Source organism: Ixodes scapularis, unplaced genomic scaffold, assembly GCF_016920785.2.
Source record: "Ixodes scapularis isolate PalLabHiFi unplaced genomic scaffold, ASM1692078v2 PGA_scaffold4__175_contigs__length_147842914, whole genome shotgun sequence".
Classification (NCBI taxonomy): domain Eukaryota; kingdom Metazoa; phylum Arthropoda; class Arachnida; order Ixodida; family Ixodidae; genus Ixodes; species Ixodes scapularis.
Window position 1 is genome coordinate 15,810,330 of NW_024609879.1, and position 22,906 is coordinate 15,833,235.

At 45.0% G+C, this 22,906-nt stretch overlaps 1 protein-coding gene and 1 pseudogene across 1 annotated transcript; one reads left to right on the forward strand and one right to left on the reverse strand.

The window, feature by feature from the left end:
- The first annotated feature begins 8,954 nt into the window (after positions 1 to 8,954).
- LOC121047926 lies at positions 8,955 to 9,607 on the forward strand (annotated as a pseudogene).
- A 5,824-nt stretch (positions 9,608 to 15,431) lies between these two features.
- On the reverse strand, positions 15,432 to 22,486 carry LOC120846166. Its single transcript, XM_040217849.1, has 2 exons — positions 22,334 to 22,486; positions 15,432 to 16,472 (listed from the first exon to the last, which is right to left on the reverse strand). The coding sequence occupies exons 1-2, from the start codon at positions 22,484 to 22,486 to the stop codon at positions 15,432 to 15,434; spliced, it is 1,194 nt and encodes a 397-aa protein (XP_040073783.1).
- Positions 22,487 to 22,906: the final 420 nt, after the last annotated feature.

Consider the following 22,906-nt stretch of genomic DNA (forward strand, 5'->3'; position numbering starts at 1 on the left):
AACGGCTTAAATTAGTCGTGTCACAAATTTAGAGCACACGACCACCGCTAGGGGCAGTTTCGCGGCCTGTGGTTGGCTCTGAGATGCTCGCCTATTCAAACCAACGTATGGCCAAACTCTCCCAATAAACGGCTCTGTCTTTGCCAGTCCATCGCTAAGAGTGCGTCACGTGGCCTTCCTGTTCGGCACAACTGCACGTGGAAGCACGATGTCACGTGGCAGGGTGACAGCGCTGGATTGGTTTTGATGGCTCGTAGCATTGGCTGCGGTATATAGTTTTATGCATCGTTGCATTCAGCTTGTCGCGTCGACGTATTTTTTTTTTCTTTTTTTGGTGTGACGAAGTAAACGTAAACAAAAAATAAAATAATAAAGAAAAATAAATTAAACGAGATGACGCGCGGTTTCTTTCACGCCTGAGCAGTATCACGGTATCACGCAAGCAAGCGCTCGTCAGATCTTTGCTTAAGAGGGCATAGTACCTCCAAACGTCATAGAGAATACATGTAGATTTTTGACGTTTTCGAAAAATTCCTACATAAGAACCGCTCTTTATATTTGCTTGAAACTTTTACGATAATGAGATTAATACTCAATTGGTGCATTAGTGCAGTCATATCTCTGAGTATTTAGTACATGTATTTTTTTTAAATCTTGAAATCGACTGAAAACGGCTGTTTTGACACTTTTGGGTTCAACGACGTTTTACATATTCTACTAATTTAAAAAAAAACACTTGTGTTCGCACTAGTGCCTCTAAAATTTATTATGGAATCGACTGGTATTACAGCGATATTTCCGAAAGCAAGTTTTCGGCCTCAAGTTTCAACTATTTTGATGTGTTTTGGATTTTGTTCTCCTCCCGCTAGATGGCGGCCTCTGTCCGCAAGGACCAAGGTGGCGTAAGCTACCGCCCGATCCAAAGGGCTTAGCCGTATTCATCCATCCATCCATCCGACCAGAGCCATATATAGGGGGAGAGTTTGGCCAGCAGGCGTGTCTTTAACGTTCCATCTGTCGCCAGCAGAGGGCGCTGCGGCGGAAACCGGAAGTCGGCACTGGTTTATTGACATTGCCACCATATTTACGCAACTTCAGTGGTGGTTGTGGTGTCACGGCCATTGAACGGGGATTCGCTGCGTTTTGTGCGGGAGCCTGAAAGGTTACCGTTCGAAGTATTTGGGTGTGAAAATTCCCCAGTGGCCCGAGTGCCTGCAAGTGCCTGCAACTGGAACTTTGCGAACACATGTACGCCGAACGCGTACATGTGTTCGCGTTCGGCGCTTGCCGCACGGCCTTTCGATGGCCGTGCGGCAAGCGCCGACACCATAGCAGCGATGTTCTTGTCAGTTATGTCAGCAGCTGTACACTGCGTTGGTGCGCGTGTAGTACGTGTTTCAGCAGATACGCCTGCCGCACGGATTTCTCTGAGAACGTACAGGAATTGCTAAAACAATATTTGCGTTAAGCAGTGCTTCCGCTTCGGCAGTGTTCATTTCCAGTACGTTTAGTGAAATCTGAGGGAGTTCTCTGCGCCGATACCGCAGCAGCTGGTGCGTCAGTGTGCGTACGCGTTTCAACAGACACGCCTGCTGCATGAATTAAAGCCGAACCGCATGTAAGCGATTTAGCGAGCGACGGCGACAACGACGAGAGTCGGCGACGAGCGACGGAGATTTCTCACTGTCACCCGTCACGTTGCTCACCGTCTTGGTCACTTGCTCCCGTCGCTTTTATGCGGTTTGCCTTGTCGCGCGACTGACCGAGCGACAGCGAAGCGGGTAGCCAACTAGCCGTCGCTTGTCTCGTGCTTTCATGCGGTTTTTGCTTTAGCGCGAGAACGGGCACGGGGTGCGCTAAACTAATTGCTAGAAGGCTGTTTTCGTTAACCAGTGCTTCCGCTTCGACTCGTACGTTGAATGAAATCTGAGCGAGTGTCCTTTCGTGTATCTTGGAGATGCTCGAGATATCCGCTCGTGACAGGAACCTAGGGTGAAGCTCCGAGTAACTTGCTGTGCTAGTGCAATACAAGCGCGTGCATGTCGTGATAAATCTTGTACAGGCGCTGGACCTGTAAAGCCTAACCTATCCGGTTTCGGTCTTTCGCGGCTCGAAAAGCTTTCTTGGCATGTCCAGCACTGGTTTAATGAAAAGTAGCAGTATCGGCGTCTTTCAAAGCGACATGCTCAAGCAGATACCGCAATACCGCTTGCACCTCATTTAATTGCATTATCATCATAACCGCAATCCCTTTGACGTATCGAAGCGCACCGAGACGAGCCTAATAGGAAAGTTATTACCGCGAAAGATCACCTTACGCTCATGTTTTGTCTGACGTCCGGCTGAAGCTTCTCTTTGTATATTGTTGACAATGTAAATGTAATTTAAAGTTATCTTTGATCTGTGGAAACAGTTGTAGGGGGGTCGCCAGATTCTTGCTATCGCAACGGACCAAAGGTGTAAATGTAGAACTGCTCTATTTCATTTTCGACAGGGCATTTTCTCTGTGATTTTCTTTAAAAAGTCTTCACAATACTTTGTGTATGCAAGCAAAATATATTTAAGATTTTGTGAGAAATATTCGGTGCACGGCATTGATGCGTGTCTATTTTACACATATTCACAATACAAACAAAGATTAAAGGGTAAAAGACATGGTCCGGATATAATCCAAAAAAGGCACTTGCTTTATTTAATTTGTTTTATTTTGGTGGTCGCAAAACCTAAGTTCCATTTTGTACTCTTCACAAATTTGTTATGCTGTAAAACAGTTGTCGAACTATAAGAAATACAAGACATTGGTTTCAGGCAGAAGATGAAGGAATGTAACATATTGTGCAACATTGTAAGGAAATATTTAATTAAGTGTTGCTATATACAAGAATACATTTCTATGCAGTTGCTTTCAGTGTAAGGGTGAACATAGTGTCATTAGATTGGTATTGAGAGTGCTTTCTCACAACACGTGCGAATTGGCACAACAGTAAATGTCCTTCGCAGCACTGTCTCCTCTCTGCATTTTTGCCTGCTTTATTTAGGAGGGTCCGCTTGGATGTGCTGACAGCGAAATAATATGCTCACCCTTAAATTGATGGCGACTGTACCTACCACCCAACAAGGCTACTATATTTAACGCCTCCGAGGAGCAGCCATGCTTTTACTGGAGCCTGCCTGTGCAGCTGTCATATTGTTTACTCCTACCTTGACTCCTTTCTCTTTTAGATAGAGTTGAATTCTTGAACGGCATAAGTGCCTCACCAACTTCTCCTTCACTTGGTGGCAATCTGGCAGCTCAATATTGCCACAGCCCTTCATCATTGCCCGACACAGCAGTGTGACAATTTTTGTCCCTCTCTCCCGCTCTCCTATACCAGCCCTAAAAATATTCTCACATCTAAAAAGAATCTTCCGAGCTGCTTCTGTGATGTGTGTTAGTGCACCCTCGTTATATCTTTTCATATTTGTTAAGGGATCAAGGTCTGTGGTGCTGTCACTGCGGACTGCTCTTATGCAGTTGTTACAGAGGGCATTGTTTTTTACTACTCGAGAAGCGACATATCCGGCATAGTACTCAAAAGAATGTTGCTCGCTTAGCATCATCTTTGTCACTTCGACTTCGGCTGTCTCGGTCTCGCTTAGTATTGCAGCACTTTTGGCGTTCAGGCTTTGGAGGTCAGCACTAAAAAATGCTTCTGAATCATTTTCGTAGGATGTGTTATTCACGGGTCTAAAATACCGTGAGAGGGTTATTATTTTTAATGCCATCTTGAACTCCATGGGTGTTGGCATGGAGTTACGAAGTCTATCGGTCGAGAAGAAATTCTCTAGGCTGTCTTGAGTGAACCTCGAAGTGAGAACAAACTCAAAATTCTGCTCATGAAGCAGCAATTGTTGCTTTTCAAGGATGGAGGTTGTCGACAAGAGAATGCCTGTTTGGACGGGCTTGAAGGTGCCATCGCCAATTCTCGCATTGAGAATCATCTTCCTGAAGTCCTCCAAAAAAGACAATGCCTTCCAATGGTTTTCTGGATTCTTTGTGCTCTATGCTAGGACAGGATGTCTACTTGACATGAGGTCCAACCAGTGGTTCGCCTGCTCCAGGGACCAGGCCATGGCCAAGATAGTGCGATCCCACCCATGGACATCAACCATATATGATCTAGGGTTCGGAGTTTTCGGTTTAAACCGATAAAAACCGATAAAAGTACGCCGAATCCATTTTCGTAAATTCGGTTTTAACCGAAAAAGGTCAGTTTTTAGGTTCGGGATTTTCGGCTTAAACCGATAAAAACCAATAAAAGTACGTCGAATTCATTATCTAAGATTCAGTTTTAACCGGAAAAGGTCACTTTGACCTTCCAGTCGTACCGCAGAGCCGTGGCAAAAGAAGTTGAACGACAGTGTCTACCGAAACGTGTTCGAATGTATCGGATACACGGAAGCCATCACGACGTTTTGGTTTCATGTGCGCATCGTCCATCGGAACATGAAGTCCGAAATGCGTAATGACTTCGCCATGTACCAGCGTGTTTTCGAACTCGTTGTAAGGAAGACTGACTTCGTGGAAGCTCGGCTTATTGTGTTCCGCTTCAAAACGTCGCAACGTGTCTCTTTTGGCGGTCGCAATTGGCTGATTGGCCGATTTTGGCTCAGGCAACAGTGCTTCATCTCATCAGCCTGCCAGTGTCCAGTGTTAGCGTTAAGTGGGCATTCTCAAAGCTCAGGGTCATATTAACAGCAAACAAGAGTCCGGAACAACGAGGGGAACCTGAAAAAGCTAAAGTACACGTGTGTGTACTATAATAAGATCACATAATTCTGATGCACAGAAGGTGAAGCTCTATGTTTTTTGGGCATATCCTTTGTATATGACTTGTTTGTACTTGTGAGTTTTTTGGGTTTTTTTCGTGTTTCTTTTACAGTTGCACACCATTTGCAAATAAAGGTTCCATATATTTTTCAGTGTATCGGTGCCGTTATTCTTTGAGTGATCACAAATATCAGAGCTAGAAGGATCATCTGATCCAGTGTCGGTTGGTGTTTATTTTATATTCGCCGAAAAAAAGCCAATAAACTTTTGTGGGCATAAATATACGCCGAAAAAAAACCGAAAATTATTTTTAAAATAAAAACCGAAAAAATTACGCCGAATTTTGAAAAAATAGAAACCGAAAACGCGGAACCCTACATATATCGCAGGGCAGCAGCGGTAGAGTGGCTGATCACGTGCATGGCTGTGCTCACTTTCATTTTTTTCGAAATGGTTGGGCTCAAGTACTTCCTTTCTCAGTTTTGGTGTTGGTTTAAAAGTTTGTTCCTCTTGGAACTTTGCAGGCCTGCGCACTGGTGTCAATGACACTTTTGCGGAGGCCAGCCGATTCTTTTTAATTGTGTCCTCTGAGAGTGTAATCGTCTGGTTACGGAGCAGGTGACCACTAAGGTTCTTAATAAGGTGTGGAACATCTGCTGAGAACACAATTCTCTGATCTGGTATGCAAGGATGCCAAATGCCATTTGACACAAAACTGTGCCTTCCAGCGGTGATGCCAAACGGCAGCCACATCCAGCGGTTGCAGGATCCCATATCTGTGGTGATGGCTACGACGGTCAGGCCAATCTGGTGACATTCTTCAATAATCGCCAGCGTTACCACAGATGCATCTTTTTACTGTACGTATGAGCCACCTGGACGTTGATATGCAAGGACATTTTGTAGGTACTCTGTGCGTGTCTTGTGTATGAATGGAAACACGGGGATGCAGCATGTAGATCAATCAAAAGTATTTGATTCTCTGGTTGTGGTTTGCTCTGCAAATTAATATCACCCTCTCCTTGATTGGGTTTCCATGCCGCTCCTTGCGTTCCCTTTCATACTTGGCATAATTTCCGCTAAATCTTGGAATGAAGCTCATACTAACATGCTTGTGATATACTTATAAAAATAATAGGTTAACTTTATTTTATTTAAAAATAAAACGATTGGAACGGAAAGCAAGTTTAGGACATCCGACAAACAAAAATGAGAACCTGTTCAGTTTTGTTCTGTTACCCCCCGTTCGTGCTGTTCGCATGTTAAACCGGAACAAACGTCCCACCTATCACTGGTCATAGGTTGTTGAATCATTCCCTTCTAGCAGCCTTGTGAGCACTACTGCTACTCCCTTTCTCCCCCTCCATGCTTGTCATCTTTAAATATCTACTCTGTATGATCTCCTTTGCTCCGTTTCTATGGTGTCACTTTAAAATATAGTCATGTGTCGTTAATATGGACACGCCACAGTGTAGACCATGGTGTAAGATAGACAGGTGGTGAAACGAGAGCCTAATGAGCGACCGGATTGTGTCCCCCTCGGTTTTCTCTTTTTCTGTGGCGCCATCTATGTGGAGCACCGCGAACTCTCACTCCAGGTGGGCGAACGCTGGCGACCGGTTAAACTGACGGAGAAGGTTTCTCGTGGATTTTCAATGGAGGACTGCCGTGCTCTCAGTTTATTCTGCGCACTCTCCCATAAAGTTCCATGCAAATTCGGTTCCAATTTTTTTCTTCTCGCCGCAGCGCCATCTGTCGCAAATCGGGGGTACCCGCAAGCCACCCGCAAGCAGACGAGTACACAATCCGGTCACGGCGCTGCGGTAGGTTTCTATGGGCCGTTTCCCCACCTGTCTATCTTACACCCTGGTGTAGACAGTGTTTGGGGACGGACTGCGTGAATACATCCCTCCTTGTCTTGTTATTATTGACAACTCACATTGTAAACAACTTTTGGGGGAACAGAGGCATCCATATTAGCGAGACATGACTGTATTACAACCCTCATATACCAGGCAGGGTTCTCCACACGATGGGTGGCGGTGGTTTTTCATACCCACGTCTACCAGTTGGCTCACTGTCAATCCCTATGATGTTGCATCCAGCTATATTTTCTGTTGCGACCGGAGTGAGTTGTGTGCAGTCTGAAGTGCTACACGGTGCACATGTTTGAAATCTGTGTGTAAGATGGTTGCTCGTGGACGACATGGTTAGTCAGTACATCCCAGGAAAAAATGACAGCACTGAAAATGGCAATACAAAATTTTTATTATTTTCACTAACATTGTCAAGCACATATACACTATTTTGGTTAGTTCGCATGCATGAAAATTAGAGGAAATAATTTCGCTGCAGTCAATGACAGGATTGGAACCAAAGGCAGGTTTTTCCTGATGTCCCCCTCAAGTGTGAGTCTTGTATCCTAGGACCGTTTGCTGATCTATGCACATATCTCACCCAGAGGATAAGGAATTATTACGCCATATGACCAGCTGTATGGGGACGACGGAGAGAGTGCCCAGCAGTAGAGCTTGATTGGTGCCGTGATGCCATCTTTGCCTCTATCACAAGTCTAATTCAGCCTGCACAAAACGGGTGGAAACCCGTTTTGTGCAGTTACTTAAAATAAAGCACAATTATCAACCCTTAGCAGAAAAAATACTATTAACAGATAGAAACTGCTCTTCCAGATAATTCATGGCATGATCAGCATCAATCGGGACAAGTACATTTCATTTTCTGCACGTTCCAATACATTATAACCAACATCCGTATTATATCATTAAGCCATTGCCGCAAAATAATGTTTTCAAATACTCGTATTTTCCTCACACTTTCAAAGATTGGAATAACTTACCCGCTGAAATGACGAGCTCTAGTTTCCTAATTTCATTTCTTGGTTCTGTACGAAACCATTTTAATGTTGAGTGAAGATGTTGTTTGTACTTGCTTGCATGTTTTTCCTTTTGCGACCTATTAGTGTAATTTGTAATGTCATGAATGCAACCATTCCTACAAGGGTACTGAACAAGGACCAGTAGTATAAATAAATAAATAAATAAATAATGCACTCTTCAAGAATTAGCATCGCCAAAGATCACGGCAAGCGATCGAGACAAAAGACAGTTTGCCATGGGGATGACAAGGGGGAGGGGGTGGGGAGGGGGGTCTAGCAGCAGAGAGGCGACGGTTTGGTTCACTTTCGCCTCTGTTTTCCTGATGCAACACCTTGGTTCTCGTGATCGATATTTTCAGCTGCACATCAGGAAATGATGTGATTTTTCGTTTGCGATTACGCAGTGGAATCACACTATTCAGGAGAAAAGTGGTGCATTGTGTCCCACTTGTGCCAAAAACAAAAACAGTGGGGAAAATACGAGGTGCAAATTCTTTCATCGTTAAAATCACTGCACTGCCCCTTTAAGTGTGCCGAGCGATAAGCAGCAAGCTCGAGAAGGAGCTTACATGCTTCATGTAGGTGGCCTTCGATTCTTGTCCAGTCAATGCCTGTGATAGGTACTTCTGGTCATTTTATTTGTTAGAATATAAAGGCTAGTTTCATTTGTTAAATATTAGCCAACTTTTTGAAAACATCTTAAAATAACATTTGCAAGCTCACTCTTCTGATTGTAGAAAATGGTAAACATCCCCTGAGCTGAGGATGCATACAGGGTGTTTCTCAAAATACGAGCCAAATTGTTCCTGCGAAAAGTATGCACCTCGCAGAAAAAGCGGTCAGGTAGTATTCGTCCCTGCTAAAGGGCTCATTTGAAAAAAAAATTAATGATGTTCAGCCTACTTAGTTTATTATTTAATTTAGAGAAATTACCTTTTAAAATCGAAAATCACTATACCCGTTTTAACCTCAAGAACCGTAGTAAAAAAAGTCCGGCACCTTGCAGAGCATTTCCTATTTCCCACTTTCTGTGGAGAATAAAGATATGTAGGTGAATTTGAGATTAGATTTATGCTATCTTATAGGCAGCCGGCAATGGCCAGGAGGCGCCACGAGAGTACTGCATTCAGCGCCACAAGCGGAGGCGTCTCTGTTACTGGGGCGGCCAATTTAACGGCCATCGGGCGATCGGGCCGTGGCGAGCGTCGGCGATGCTGATTTCGGAAGTCCCGTGTGCACGTGCGCACCATGTCTCTGGTTCTTTTATGCGGATTTAAGACCATCGGGAGCATTGATAGGTATTTTAGACCTCCCACACTCATCAAAGGAAGGCGTCTTTACGAGAACAGCCACGTCTATCAGGTTCGTGACTTCGACGGCAAAGATGTTTCTCGCAGCAAAGCAAGCACGTGTACGATGTGGAACTTCATGTAAGTTAACAATTCAGTGTATTTATGCTTGTTTGCTTGCATGTTTGATGTCGGTGGCTCTTTTCAATCGACATTCTACGATGGACTAAAGGCCGGAGCCACGGGCCGCGTGGCCGCACGGCCGCGCCCGTGGCTTTGATTTTTAGTCAATCGTAGGGTTTAAAGTGCCCTCGCGATTCCACGCCTGGTTCCATCATGCATGCCTAAAATTTCCGTTGCACCCCCTATTTTCATTTTCAGCTAATGGCTGAGCCTCGCGAAATAGAAAGCGGCAAGTGCAGTTGTCGCTACGGGTGTCTCGGCAACTGCAAGCACTGCGCGGCTGTGGCTATCTTCGTGAATGAGCATGAGCACCCGTCGTGTACCAGTGTTGCGCAAGCATGGGGAAAGCCAGCGGGCAAACCGGCGCTTAATGATAAAGCCTCAATTGAAGAGCTTTTTGGAGGTACTATGCTTTTGCTTTTCGACTAGCGATTTTGCATTTGCGAGACACTGCTGGAACAAGCGATCGCCGGATTTTCCCATTTTGCTTTGACTGCCCGAAACTCTCGTCAAAGGTGGCGAAATTTCGTGTTTGTACTAATATGCATTGGTGTACGAAAAAAAAGTGATTGTCATGTTTACGCTCATTGTGCCGCACACATTCAGGATGCTTTTAGTTGCTATGCACCCTCTGCATGCAATGTGTTACCCACTGATGTTAAGCACTCACATCTGTGTTTTCACTGTAATCATAATGCTATCTTGTGGTTTGTTCATTCACTGTGTTTCTAATTTTCAGTACTTAAACCATATATATGTATATCTCAGGGGTACTTTCATCATCGTATGCGGTCCCCAAAAGAGGAAATATTAAAAAAATATGCAGATGAATGAACCATACTTGACCAAATAAATAAAAGTTTACCGAGCCGCCCTTTTGGCAGCTCCGTAAACTGTGGCGGAGCTGGGATTTTAACTCCAGGCCTCCCAATACCGTCTCAATGATATCCTAGTGTCAGGCTTCATGCTAGACTCAAAATTTATAGCAAACATTTGCTGCACTCAGTGATACACTGCAAGCAACTTCGTAAATGCTAATCGTTTTCAACTATAATTGCTCTATTAATGGTAAATGTTTTTGAAGTTATGCACCAATAAACAAATAGATGTAAATTGGTTATTTTTTTCTTTTATTTATAATTCTCTAATATTGTATTGTCCTCATCACCCTTCTGCTCCCAGGCAACAACAATCCGCATGTAGCCAACAAAAAGTCAGTAGAGTTGTCGCCATTTTATACATACCACCCAACAAATAGATGCGAGTTGAATATTTCCTTCTATTATTTATAATTGTTTAATATTGTATTGTCATCATCGTCCTCCTGCCTCCAGGTAACAACAGTGCATTTGTAGGCAACAAAAGGCCAGCCGAGTTGTCACCATTTTATGTGCTCGACCATTTCACGGGCATTGTGTCGCCTTTCACCGAAGTGCTACAAGAAATGGCGAAAAATGAGGCAGAGATAATCTGCTCCGAAATTTCCCGCCAAGCACAAGAAGAGGTCATCAGAGCATCTCAGCTGCTCAAACTCAGCGAGCTCCTTCGGCCACGAGCGAAGCCACTACATGCACTGGAGATTTCTGGGGACTTCCCCATGCTCTTTGTAACACCAAAAAAACATCAGCTGACAACAAAGCAAAGTGCATTTTACGCCAATCATGTCATCTGCGAGTCCTTGCTCGAGCTCTGCGTGGAGACGATTGGGCAGTCGAGCTGCTTAAGGTATGGCGATTACTTAGGCCGAGTTGCATAGCATTGAAAAGGGTATTCTACTGCAGGGAGGGATTCTCATACATTTTGATCTCGGGGCACGCACATCTCGCTTGATTGCCGAAGAACCCCTCCCAGTTTATTGATCGATGCAGTGCACAAGGCTGCAGGGCTTGCAAATAATAATGCACACAATAGGGAGTGCTTGGCTCAGGGTTCTGCATCAATGGGTAGCTCAGATCTGCTAAATAATGCTGAAACTGGAAAAATGCTTCACTTGGAGGCAGGTGTGGTTGAGTGAATTGATGAGCTAAAAGAAACTCCTAGTGACTCATTTTGAAAGCCTATGTTCTACTGTGTACCTTTGCTTACATACGTTTATGTTCTTTCATCTAGATGGCACAAAGAGCGCAAGACACGCATTAGCAGCACAACTGCCCACACAGTCCTAAGTGCCCGAAGAGGCCCAAGGGAGGTTGCCGAAGCACTCCTGAGACCGAGGAAATTTTCCTCAAAGGCTACGTCCTATGGTATGTCTAGAGTTCCATGTTTTCGGGTAAAGCGGTAAAAGGCTTGTCGGCAAACCTTTCCTCATCTTCGGTTTATCTGTGAAACTCCACTTCCCAAAACTGTAGTGATAGAAAAAAAAAAGAAGGATATTGTGCGATATTTTACAGATGTCTTGCACAAGGTTAATGATTGCACTGAGGAGAAGCCACTATAGTTTCTCTTTAAACCTTGCACAATTAACAAAAGGGGCATATAGTCTGGGTCCATTCATGACAACCGATTTTCTGGGTCCCGACAAAAGCCAGTTTATGCATGCGATTGTGCTGCCGCTGTTTCATTTTCAGTTTAGACTATATCATATGGGCTTCTTGCAGGAAGGAGGAGGCAATGCTTTTTGGTCCTGTGGATTTCAAGTAAATCTTGCTCAGATAAAATGGCTGTCCGTTTCCTCCCACATGGTTTTCTTTGGGTAGTGTCTACGCTAGCTTTATACGACCAACCAACCTCGGAAGTCACATAAGCACGAAATTTGTAGGTCAGTCCGTAACCGCTAAATGATTTTGAAGAGAGTCATTTTTCCAGTGACTGAGGGTTGATCCTCAGTCATTAGCATGGAAGTTGAGTGTGCTGCTGACTGAGCTATAGACCCAGCACGCAGGAACAGGACAAGCAGAAGCATGCGTTGTGAGAAAGCGCGTGAAGTGAAGAGGGGTGGAAAGGGCAAGAAAGAAAGGAGCAGAACTATGGTGCACAGAAGCAGCCCGTGAATGGCGAGCTGGTATATGGGCTCAGCAGGTTGTGTCGCTGCAGTGGCTGCGAAACAGCAGCGTGCCCAGCTGCCATCAGGAGGCCATCGAGCCCAGGATGTGGCAACTTACCGTCGCAAGCAGGCCCGGCAATCAGAAGAACTGCGTCGAGGTCAAGGGGCGGAGGTTGCCCGAGCTTGACGCTTTACGATTCAATCATTCTTTGTGTTGATCGTTAAGCATCAACGCAATGTATTTCGCGTCGAAGTGCATCGATGCGAAGGAACGTTGAGCATTGACGCTCAATGCCTTTCAACTTTTCAACGTAATATTGAAAGACTTCTAAAACATTCAAAGTATTTTCGTAAAATTTTATTTTGTTTAGAAACCCTTTCTGCCAACCATGGCCCTATAAAGCTACCACATTTAAACGCATTTGGTAGAATGACTAAACAAGCAGTAAAGCTTTTTATTTATAATTGTGAATGAGAAATATTAAAGCATTAAGCCTCAATGAATGCTGCAAGTCAAAAGGTTTGAAGCTTACAAGTAAAACCCAGGAAACACAGATTTTCAATATAAAATAATGTGAAAATATGGGGTCCAGTATTTGTAATATCCAGAGTATTCTTTGTTCCAACATTCATAACTCTTCGGACTGCGGACAGAACCTCTGGCCAGGAGGGACTTCGAGCAGCAATTTGGTGTTGCAGTCGTAGAGGTAAGATGACACTCTTAATTCTAATCCTTGTGTGACTAAGGTCAGCAAAAAATGGTTTGCGCCTAAAATTAGAAAGGAGCAAAAAAAATTTTTTTTAATGATTGGTGCATTGACAAATTTATAGTTATTTTTGATAAAATTATATATATTTATATAACTTATATAAAAATATAAATTTATATTTATAATTATAGCACGGGGGCTTTAATTAAAAATAAATAAGTGGCATAGTCTTTTTATTAAACTACCTCTGTGTCTCTGAGGCAAGGCATCAGAGAGCGGATGCCCTGTTGACAGGTTCAAATCCCAGCCGAGGTGCCCGCAATGTGACGGAGACTTCTTGCGGGAAAGGTGCCGTGTAACCAAGATTTTGACTGCACATCAAACAATCCCTAGGGGGACAGAACGAATCTTCAGTTGTTCACTGGGGTGTGCGGGATGGCCCTAGTTAGTTTGGCACGTGAACCCTCACATTTAAATTTTCAGTTTTTCTTAAAGACATGTGCACTAAACCATGGCAGTGCAGTAGGAAGGAATAACAGTCAATGTTTCAACGGCTACAGTTTCTTACTCGGGTTCTAATAATGCATTGTGTACCTCATCTTCGCTCTTTGGTCATGATGCAGCACTGTGGTCCACTGTATCTCTTTTGTAGATGTCCTGCAGTTCACACGGTGTTGAAGCTTTTTGCTGCAGGAGGCATAAATGAAGTGGTTTGCTTCTAACTAGTTATTCAGTGAGCTTTTCAAGTCGGCCTGCTCCTGCATCCGGATCAGCCATGGCTTTGCGGAAGTCCCGACGGCATTTTTAAGTTCATCGATGAAACATGCTTGCTCGAGGTGAAATGCCCGTATAAATGCAAGGACAAAAAAATACTTGATGCCTCAGGGCAAAGCATTGTACGCTATCTGCAGTGTGCTGATAACAAGATAATGCTAAAAGAGTCCCACAGATACTACACACAGGTTCAGATCCTGCTGTACCTGCTAAATGCGAGAGAGTGTTTTTTTTTCTCGTTTACTCTAGCAAGCAGGACATCACAGTTCGAGTGGCCAAAGATGATATGCCTTTCTTCAGCAAGCAGTTCCTGCTTTGGAAGATTTCTACTTTAAGTGGTTTCTACCTGCCCTTGCTAAGCAGTGAGTTTGGGAACGGGTGAATTGTTTTTCTGCAAGTGAAATGTGTATTCTCTAACAGTGGCAGTGACTGTATTTTTAGTCTTTATTCCTTCTTAAAAGCATGTACATTTTCTCAAAAACTGTTAAGGTATCTTCGTAGTACAATAAAAAGAAAAAAAAGAAAAAACTTGAGAAACGTGATTATGTATTGCTGGTTCTCCACTCTCAAGCAAATGCACACATTCTTAGTCTAGTGCCCTAAAATACAAGGCAGCACATGATCTGCACTCGGAAGAAATGAAAATAACACCCAGTTTTTGGGCCTGAATAAATAAGCTATGCATAGCAAAAAATTCACCAAGATAGGACGCTAGCAGAGAGGACACGATGCTAAATGGACCTTTTGGCGAATATGTGCTGCCACCTAGACACGCGACTGGGTTCGAGACTTAAGTGACTAGAAAACAATGCATGTGCACGGCCTCTCCCACCCGTTCGACCCCTAAAGCGTCGGCCACATCCGGTTCACCATTGAGGCGCTGCGACCTAGATACGGCTCCCCCAAACTCGTCTTTGTCAGTAGTGTTGACGATTGGGCTAGTTGGTCATTCATATTAGCGGAAAACAAACAGCGCAAGGACAAGGACAGAGTAGAAGGCGGTAGACACACACAGCGCTGACTTACAACTGAGCTTTATTGGCACTGACGACCTGTATAAATACACAATTTGCCCGGCCCAAAAGCCAAGAAAAGAAACACAAGAGGAGGACTACACGTGTTCCTAGAGTCATCTGCAGGCGCCGTTGCTCTCCGATCTGAGTAGAAAAATACACTCCTTTTCCGTCAAGGCAAGTGACGGGGCACTAACACACTCAGAGCCCCATTGTCCAATGGCGCGGGCTTCTATAATCTCACGTGTCAGTTTATCTTTTTGTTTACTGATGACCGTGCATCGTTCAAAAAACGGAGTGCATCCGCAATCGTCCCCATCCTGCGTTATCTTCTGCCCCGTCAACACAAAGAAACTATCTTCGGTCTCTGTTCAGCGAGAAGGAAGAGGGAGAGGGTACTGGAACCATATACTCTCGAACCGATGTTTCTACAAAAGGTCCAGTGTTGAGAACGTGACCTTACCTGAATCGAAATGAAAAAAAAAAATTCTATGAGCCGACGTTTATGGCATTGTGGGCACCTCTGGGTTTTATTGCAATTAATGAAATTCATTAGGAAGAAAGACACAACTGTCTTCCTTACAAGCTTTTATGCCATAATAAATCTCTACATGGCAGTTTTCATTGCGCAAACATTGTGCTCAAGTGAATCAAAGAATTGTTTTTCTTTTACCTTTTCATCCCGATTCACGCCATGTTCTCAAGCCGACATTCTATCCTCACTGCCAGATTCATATCTTGGTGAACTGTTTGACACATGAATGCAGAAGTTACTAACGCCTAATAATTGGTGGCTGAAGATTTGCAAGAATACAGCACATGTGGAAGCCATTTGTCATGCCTTGAATCAGCTCAATCGGAATGCGGTTGTTTAAGATATACACTTTGATTCTCTGAATCATTCTTTCCACGTGTATTCGCACTTGGGCAACATTGTACGTGTCTCTAACCTCTTCTCCGTAAAATTGGGGTCCATGAAGAAATGGTGGCATAACAAGCACAGCGTTTCCATTTTCTAAAACTGTTCGGATTCCAGGGAATCCTTTATCTGCAAGAATCACATCTCCAGGCTGAACCAGATTTAAAAAAACAGAATTGACAGTGACATGCGCATCAGATAGCCTACCTCCAAAAGCCTCGGAGTGAAAACAAATTATGCCGCCTGGTGTTATAGCAACTAAACATTTCAATGTATATCCCCCTTTGTAGTTGGAGTAAAGCGTTCGTTGTTGCTGCACAGTTGGTGGCTGCTCAGTGCGAATCTCTGTACAGTCAATAATCATGGTGCAGCCTGGATAGTGCAGCTTAAAGCTGTCTGGCATCGTAGCCCGAATAACTCTAGCTGGGGGACGAAAAATCCATTTTTTCGTTGCCACGGCAAGGGTCTTCAGCACACATTTGAAGTGCCGCGATGCGGAAGTTTCATTTATAGAGAAAAGAATGGCGAGAGATGAATAGCTAATTCCAAGTTTCAGTTTCATCAGGAAGAGAAGTAGCCTGTTCTCCATAGAAACATCACACTTGCGTTCGGAAGAAATAGGAAGTAGGCTTAAAAGCAAAGCAAAGACCACTTGGCTCACACTGCATAGATCTTCAAGAGCAGTGGCAGACTTTGCAATGGTGTCATAGCCTGCAAAGAAGTTTGTCCTATGGTCAGGACCACTATGCCTGCTGGCAACGTCTGGCTTATGCTGCACGCCACAGTCGCTGGTCTCGCAGTGCGTCACTTGAGTCGATGCCTCTGGTCCCCGAATGAAACAAGTAAACACTGAAAAGCTTTTGGTATAAGTGCCTGTGTCTTCAGTTTGTGTTTCCTGATAGTTTTAAAAATTTGATGCTTAATTAACATGTCCACTGCATAGGTCTCCCCGTTGATCATACCATATTAGGTATATGATTGTTATAGCCCAATACAAGCCAAAAATGCACCAATGCTTCGCCTCCATTGTGCGCTCGGTGAGTTTAGTCACGTTTTGACTCGCAAGACGTCAATGTTCTATTGAAGGTAGAAATCTCGTACTGGCGGCATAGCCTCTGGCTCAGTCTTGCTTGTATCTGACTATAGTGAACAAAATTCACCAGATACTGTTGGGTTTTTCCTGCTGCTGCTAGCCTTGAAGAATGGCACAAGGCAATAATTCAACAAAAGTAATTTATTCACTTACCGCCGCAAGCTGCAACGCCCTCCCCCAACCCTGTGCATACATTAAGACAGCTTCCGTTCTTGTGTGCGGCACAGCACCACTGGTGTTAGACGACTGCACCTTGCCACCTTACGGGGGATATCATTAAGAATGATTAACATACAGGCAACCTGGGCTACAGTTCTGTGCTTCCAGGGTGCCCCGATTTCTTCCCTCTCCAAGCAAAATGAATAGGGGACAGCTCAAGATGCCTTGGGGTTATTCTTTCCTCGGTGTCTTCAACGGCCAGGTTTTTGCCCATGTTGATGCCCAGGGGAGACTGGATCGTCGTGTCCACTCTTTGGACCAATGACTGCATTCCCGGCCAGGATTTATGCGGCTGCGGTGGGTTCTAGAAAGAGACTGTTGCTGCCCTTCTGGTCAATTTGTGGCTGCGCTTTAAAATGGTGCCAACTCAACTGCAGTGGCAGCGAGTCGCCCACAAAGGCAAATGAATGGAAGCACAATTCCTCCCTCCTTCCTGCCCAAAGAACAAAAGAAGTCATGAATGCTGCTCGATAAGAGCTCGCACACCCCCTTGCGTTTGTCTTCTTTGAAATAGCAGGCTGTACCATGGTGGACATGCTGTGGAAATACCCAAGAGGTGGTCAAAGTCGTCTTCATCTGGAATCTGTGGTGCATCTACTCCTTCAGGTTCATAAAAGAGCTTTAAGTCAGTCACATGAAAAGACCTACACACCTCACCAGATCTGCAAAGCCTGTATGTGAAAGAGGTTGGAAAACCCTTCTTACAAAGTTCTCACCATTCAACATTGAAAGGATGCGAAGCCCCTAGCCATATCACCCAGCAGACATGTTTACCATGGCACCTGATCTCCTATCTTGAACTGCAGATTCAGTCGCCCTTCACTGTGTTGCTCGGCCTTCTGCAGTCTTAAGAAGTCGAGCCTCTCCCAAACTATTTGCAATTTTTCTGGGACATACTTCCAGAGATCTGCCAACGACATGGGGGTTAGCTGCATGCATGCTGGTTCTGTGATAAGAAAATGGTTCCTTTGGGAATAAGAGTTCTTTCCCAAACTTTAGTTGGGCTGGACTAAAACACGATAGACTGGTTAATTCTTACGCTAGTAGCGAATGCCTTTTCTTGCAATTTTTACACCACAATCCTTGTATCACTTCGTGTGCACATTATTTTAAGCTTTTGCTCAACTCTGATATTTGCCTGCAAGCGGTACAGCAGCCTTTTCATGCCATATTCCTAGTTGAATACAAGCAGCCATAAACAGCTTATTAATGATACTCTTAAATTTAAGTCACCTCTCGGCAGGCCTTGCATACCATGCAGCTATAAGCGTACCTCATTACCTCGCAATTCATGGCCCGTCTAGTTGCAACTCTGGACAAGTTTACAAGTCTTGCTCCTCTATGTCCAGCCAGAGTCAAACCTTGCATATATATCATGAGGGACTTGCGGCAGTGTACGAGGTACAAGGGTTCGAGATGGGGAGCCGAAGGCTTCATCGTCCCCCCCGGTGGGTAGGTTGTGCTGCGAACCTCGCGTTAGTTATATCAACCAAAATCGCTGGCCCGGATAGGGCCGGGTTGGTAGGCACTGTATCGTCTTCAGGGGCACAGCAGAAAAGAAACGCAATGACACAAAAGCCAAGCCGAAGTGCAAGACGTGGAACACGACAGCCAAAAGTTTTGCGAGGCAATGGATCGTCCCATAAATGAAAGCAAAGCGAAACCAGTTTGCGCAATTAGCAACACTCGTTTTGTCGAGCAGTCAGTTAACACAAGCATATATCGACCGCCACATGAATATATACAGGTCAACAATGCCACGGGCACCATACTCCCACGGATTCCTCCTTTCAACCGACTGCATCACACTTAGTGGTTATCCACCTTGTAATTTGGCCTTTCATTGTACTGTACCACTGCATATATACCTCATTATATCTTGTATTATGCCAGGCTATGTCGGAACTTGGGGAAATTTTTCACGAGTCTTGTTCCTACAGCAGCATCCTTCCGGAGTAGAACCTCGCATAAATATCTCGCACAGTGTACAAGGTATCCCGGTCCGGGATGGGGAACCGAAGACTTTATCATCACTCTGATCAGTGTACCGCAACTGTTAAGATACCAGTTGTTGCTCTGAACTTCCTGTTCCGTCTATCAGAACCACTCACCCAGACAGACCTGAGCTGGTAAGCACTGTCTCTTCATGGGCATAACAGTAAAGAAACGCCACAACACAGAAGCCAAGCCAAAGCGCAAGACGTGGAACACAACAACCAAAAGTTTTGCAAAGAAAGGCAATGGAAGTCCTGCGAATGCAAGCAAAGCGAAGCGCCAACTTTTTAACTAGCAAAATGACTGTAAAAACAAACCCAGTTTGCAGCTGTCCTCTTGCAAGAGCAGCCTAACACATACAAGCGCCAGTGTTGGGTTTCCCTTGCTGCTATCCACCTTGAAGGATGACACAACATACTCATTCAACAAGACGTAATGATATGTTGACTACCAATGTCACAAGCCTGCCGTGACCTAACGCTTCTCTGCACACACTTCACCTTTTTTTATCGTCGACAAGACCCCCTGGCATGTATTATTGCATGTGAATGAGTATCTTCAGTTTTAGAAGGCGGAACCGCCTATTAATCACGCAGGAATAAAATACGTGCGGACTCTTTTCTGAACTTGCGAGGACCAATAAAATTATCGTATGTTTGAAAATTTTGGCGGTCTTTGTAAAGTTTCGCTAAAGAAACAATTTTCAGTTCATTTAAATATGTTGTGCGTGATAATTTCACAAGACGTAAAATATTTCTAGTTTAGAATACGCGATACTGCAATTATCGTTCCACAAACAAGGGACTACGTTTTCTCCTTGCCTTCCTCCGCGGGGGGTGAATTTCCCGTTCCCCAGGGATGCGCGGAAGCGCACGTATCTCCGCGCGTTGCAGGCTGGTCGGGCCGGTCGCGGGCCGGCCAGCTCCTTCTATCCGCAAAGATGGCGTCGGTGGTGATCGTCGGCGTGGACGGCGTGGTGAAAGCTCATCGTTCCGCGTAAAAGCGCTATCCTTGACTGTGAATTTTCGTCGTGTGTCGCTATGATAACCCAGCACGCACTAGAAGGGAAGATCCACCTTCGCGTGCGGCGATGTCGTGGCGGCACTCTCAAGACAGCAGAAACGCCCGTGCCGTCGTGTTTGTTTTCTTCGACTACAGTGGTGCTTTCTAAGTATTTGTGTCCTCGAACATCGCCCGGATTTCTTATTTGGCGCATTTCATGCGTGTGCTCAAGTTCAAGGTATTACTGGCGCGTACCGTATAAAGGTTGCGAATTTTCACGCGTTTTCATCCCCGGAGAAAAGTGATTAGTGTTAGCAATCCTGAACGCCCGCAACGTCTATAGCTGATTACGAAATCATATTTCAACGTTGCTATATCGCTGCTAAGATTATATTGTCTTTTATAATCGTAGAAAAGGCGTGTGGCCATATTTGTACTATTGCAATGTCGTGTATTAGAGTCGTGATCGTCCAAGACGGCGGTTTGCATCTTTTTATTTTCGTTTTTTCATCCACTGTACCCTGCAAGCCTATGAAGAAAAAAGAATAATAAAGCCTTAGGCTATAAAAAATGTCTGTCTATATTCTGTTACGGTATTGAGTAGCAGTGCGTCCCCTTTTTAGAGGGGCCACTGAAACAGCTGACGGCGGCGTATAGAAGCGGTCGCCGTGCTGACGACCCGCTGCGCTTGTTGTAGTGGTTGCAGGTGTGTGTACGCGCGGCGCAGAGCGGTCGTTCCGGTTGCAACGGACGCAGACGTAGGTACGCGCTCGTTGCACATGTCTGAACCAGCCTTCCCCCCCGTCCTCCCGAGGCGAAAGTCAACGTGGCGACATCGTTTGACATTACGTACCAGAGGTAACGCTGCGATGTCAAACGTTGGTTTGGTTACGACTTGCCCCAACCGCAAATCGAAGAACGCCCGAAAAGGTCTGCGTTTCGTCGTCCTCGGAACCCGAACATGACTCCGAAGCACTGCTATCGTCCACATCGCACGTCGGAGTGGCGTTATAGGAAATCATCCCAAGGTCGGCTGTCCGCCGAAGAATTTCAACTTCTAACGGCGTCAGGTCCTCGAGCGTAGAGAACTCCGCCATTATCGAAGCTCGAATGACGAAGATGTTCGGCCGATGCGGCTACCTCAGGATCACTGCGCGACGGAACGTCGTCCAACGCTACTGGCCCGAGATCCTCTTGATAAGCGTGCGAGGACCAATGAGAGTGGTTTCGTTTTCGAATGGATCCGAGGTTTGACGGCCTTCAGTTACATTTTTATTAAAGAAATAATCACCGTATGACTATACTTTTTGGTTCTTGGGGATACTTAGGGCGTCTAAATTCAGCTGTCATCATCAAAACACGAACTCAAAAATCACTTGAGTGCCCCTTTAAACACAGACTGAAAGGTGTTCCCTGTAACTTGCTGCACTGTGTTGGGCAGTGGTGAGCAACCTGAAGCAGTTGACACCAGTGTGGGCTCTAGCTACAGCGATTGATTTTGAGGAATTGGCATCAGTACGGCAAAGTTGGAAGAGGAAATTTGGTCAGCTTGAATAAGCAAGAATAAGGTTTCATGATCTCACCACAGAGTCAGCTGCAATGTCAAAGTCCTGGAGCAACAGCAAGGTCCGAGCTCCATCGAAATCGCTTGATGGTCTGGGCGAGGCATGCTACAGAGAATTTTCAGAGATTGAAAGTGTAGTCTAGTAACACTGCATTTTCCCTCCATAAAACTAATTGAGTTCTCATTTCTCAAGTAGTCTCACACATTCATTGAGGTTTATCAAGCTAGTTTTGCTCAACTGCAAAGGCAGACATTGATCACAATGATTTTTGCCACACCCATTCTTACACTTTGGATAAAGCCACGGGATCCTATTAAAAGTGTCCCCATAAATTAAAACTAGTAGTTAATCTAGGCATGCTCGGTTGTCTTCACTGATCAGAAACACTCCTGAAGGCCTTAGCAGTTGGCACTTCGACGCAAACTGGACAAACAGGATATGTATTTGACCACCCTTCATCAATTGACACAAGGTCGCAGGAGCGCGCGGCAAAGGGGAAACAAGAAAAACAAAGCCAGCTGAGTGACGAAGCTGTCGACATTCGGTTTAGACACTCGCGTGATTCTTGACTAGAATGGGGGTATTGTACTGCGATTGGTTTTAATCGATCAAGGGTGTATGTAACCTGGTTCTCTCGAATGGGCTTTCCACAAATGGCGACCAAGAGCAGCGTGACTTTAATTCGCTCGACAACTTTTCTTTTGACACTAAAACACTAACTTGCACGAGTGAGACGTACGCGAAGGAGCAGCGATTCGTTTACATGCTATTACTACCTCGGGAACAAGTTACAAATTAAGTCGAGTTCAAATATACCACTGTTCTGGCGTACTCCGCGCTGTCAGTATAGGGAACATATTTAATATAACAAAATCGACTTACCTCACACAGTGCCGTTCGTTCAGAGGGTTTCCACTTGTTCCTCTTCATTTTTGCCAGCCATATTTTCCGCCGTGCTTTGTCTCTTGGCAGTTTGAAAAGTCGGAACCCTTTTTTAGTGCTGTTGCTGTACTCGACAGCACAGCAGCCGGCCATTGCATTTCCGTTCATGGCAAAAAGACCAAGCAAACGCCGCCGTCGCCGAAAAACTTGAACGCGGCTGCAGCGCGGTACGTATGGGCTGGGTGGAATGATTGAAAATGGCGGCTTGTTTTGGCGCGCATGGAGCGTCCCGGATGTTACCGGAAGTGACACTTGCATCATGTTGCTAGGCAACGACGTGTCGAATCAGAACGTACATTGTCATCACGTGATTGGCGGTGCTAAGCGGCGAGATCACACACTAGCCAAACTGTCCTCTATATATGGCTCTGGCAAGGACGTCAGGTCAAATAGTTTCTCCGTGTGGCTTAGTGCACGCATTTGTTTTGTATTCATACGCGATCTTCTTTCGCGCGGACGAGAGCGAGAGCGAGAGCGGGTGACGGGCAATTCAACGCAGCTGCGCTTCGCGTT

What these genes read in the sequence shown, in the direction of transcription:
- LOC120846166 (XM_040217849.1), bottom strand. Translation starts at nt 22,486, where the DNA reads ATGGCCGGCTGCTGTGCTGTCGAGTACAGCAACAGCACTAAAAAAGGG. An exon ending in AACGAACGGCACTGTGTGAG is followed by an intron (nt 16,473 to 22,333) that starts GTAAGTCGATTT and finishes TAAAACTATCAG; the next exon opens with GAAACACAAACTGAAGACAC.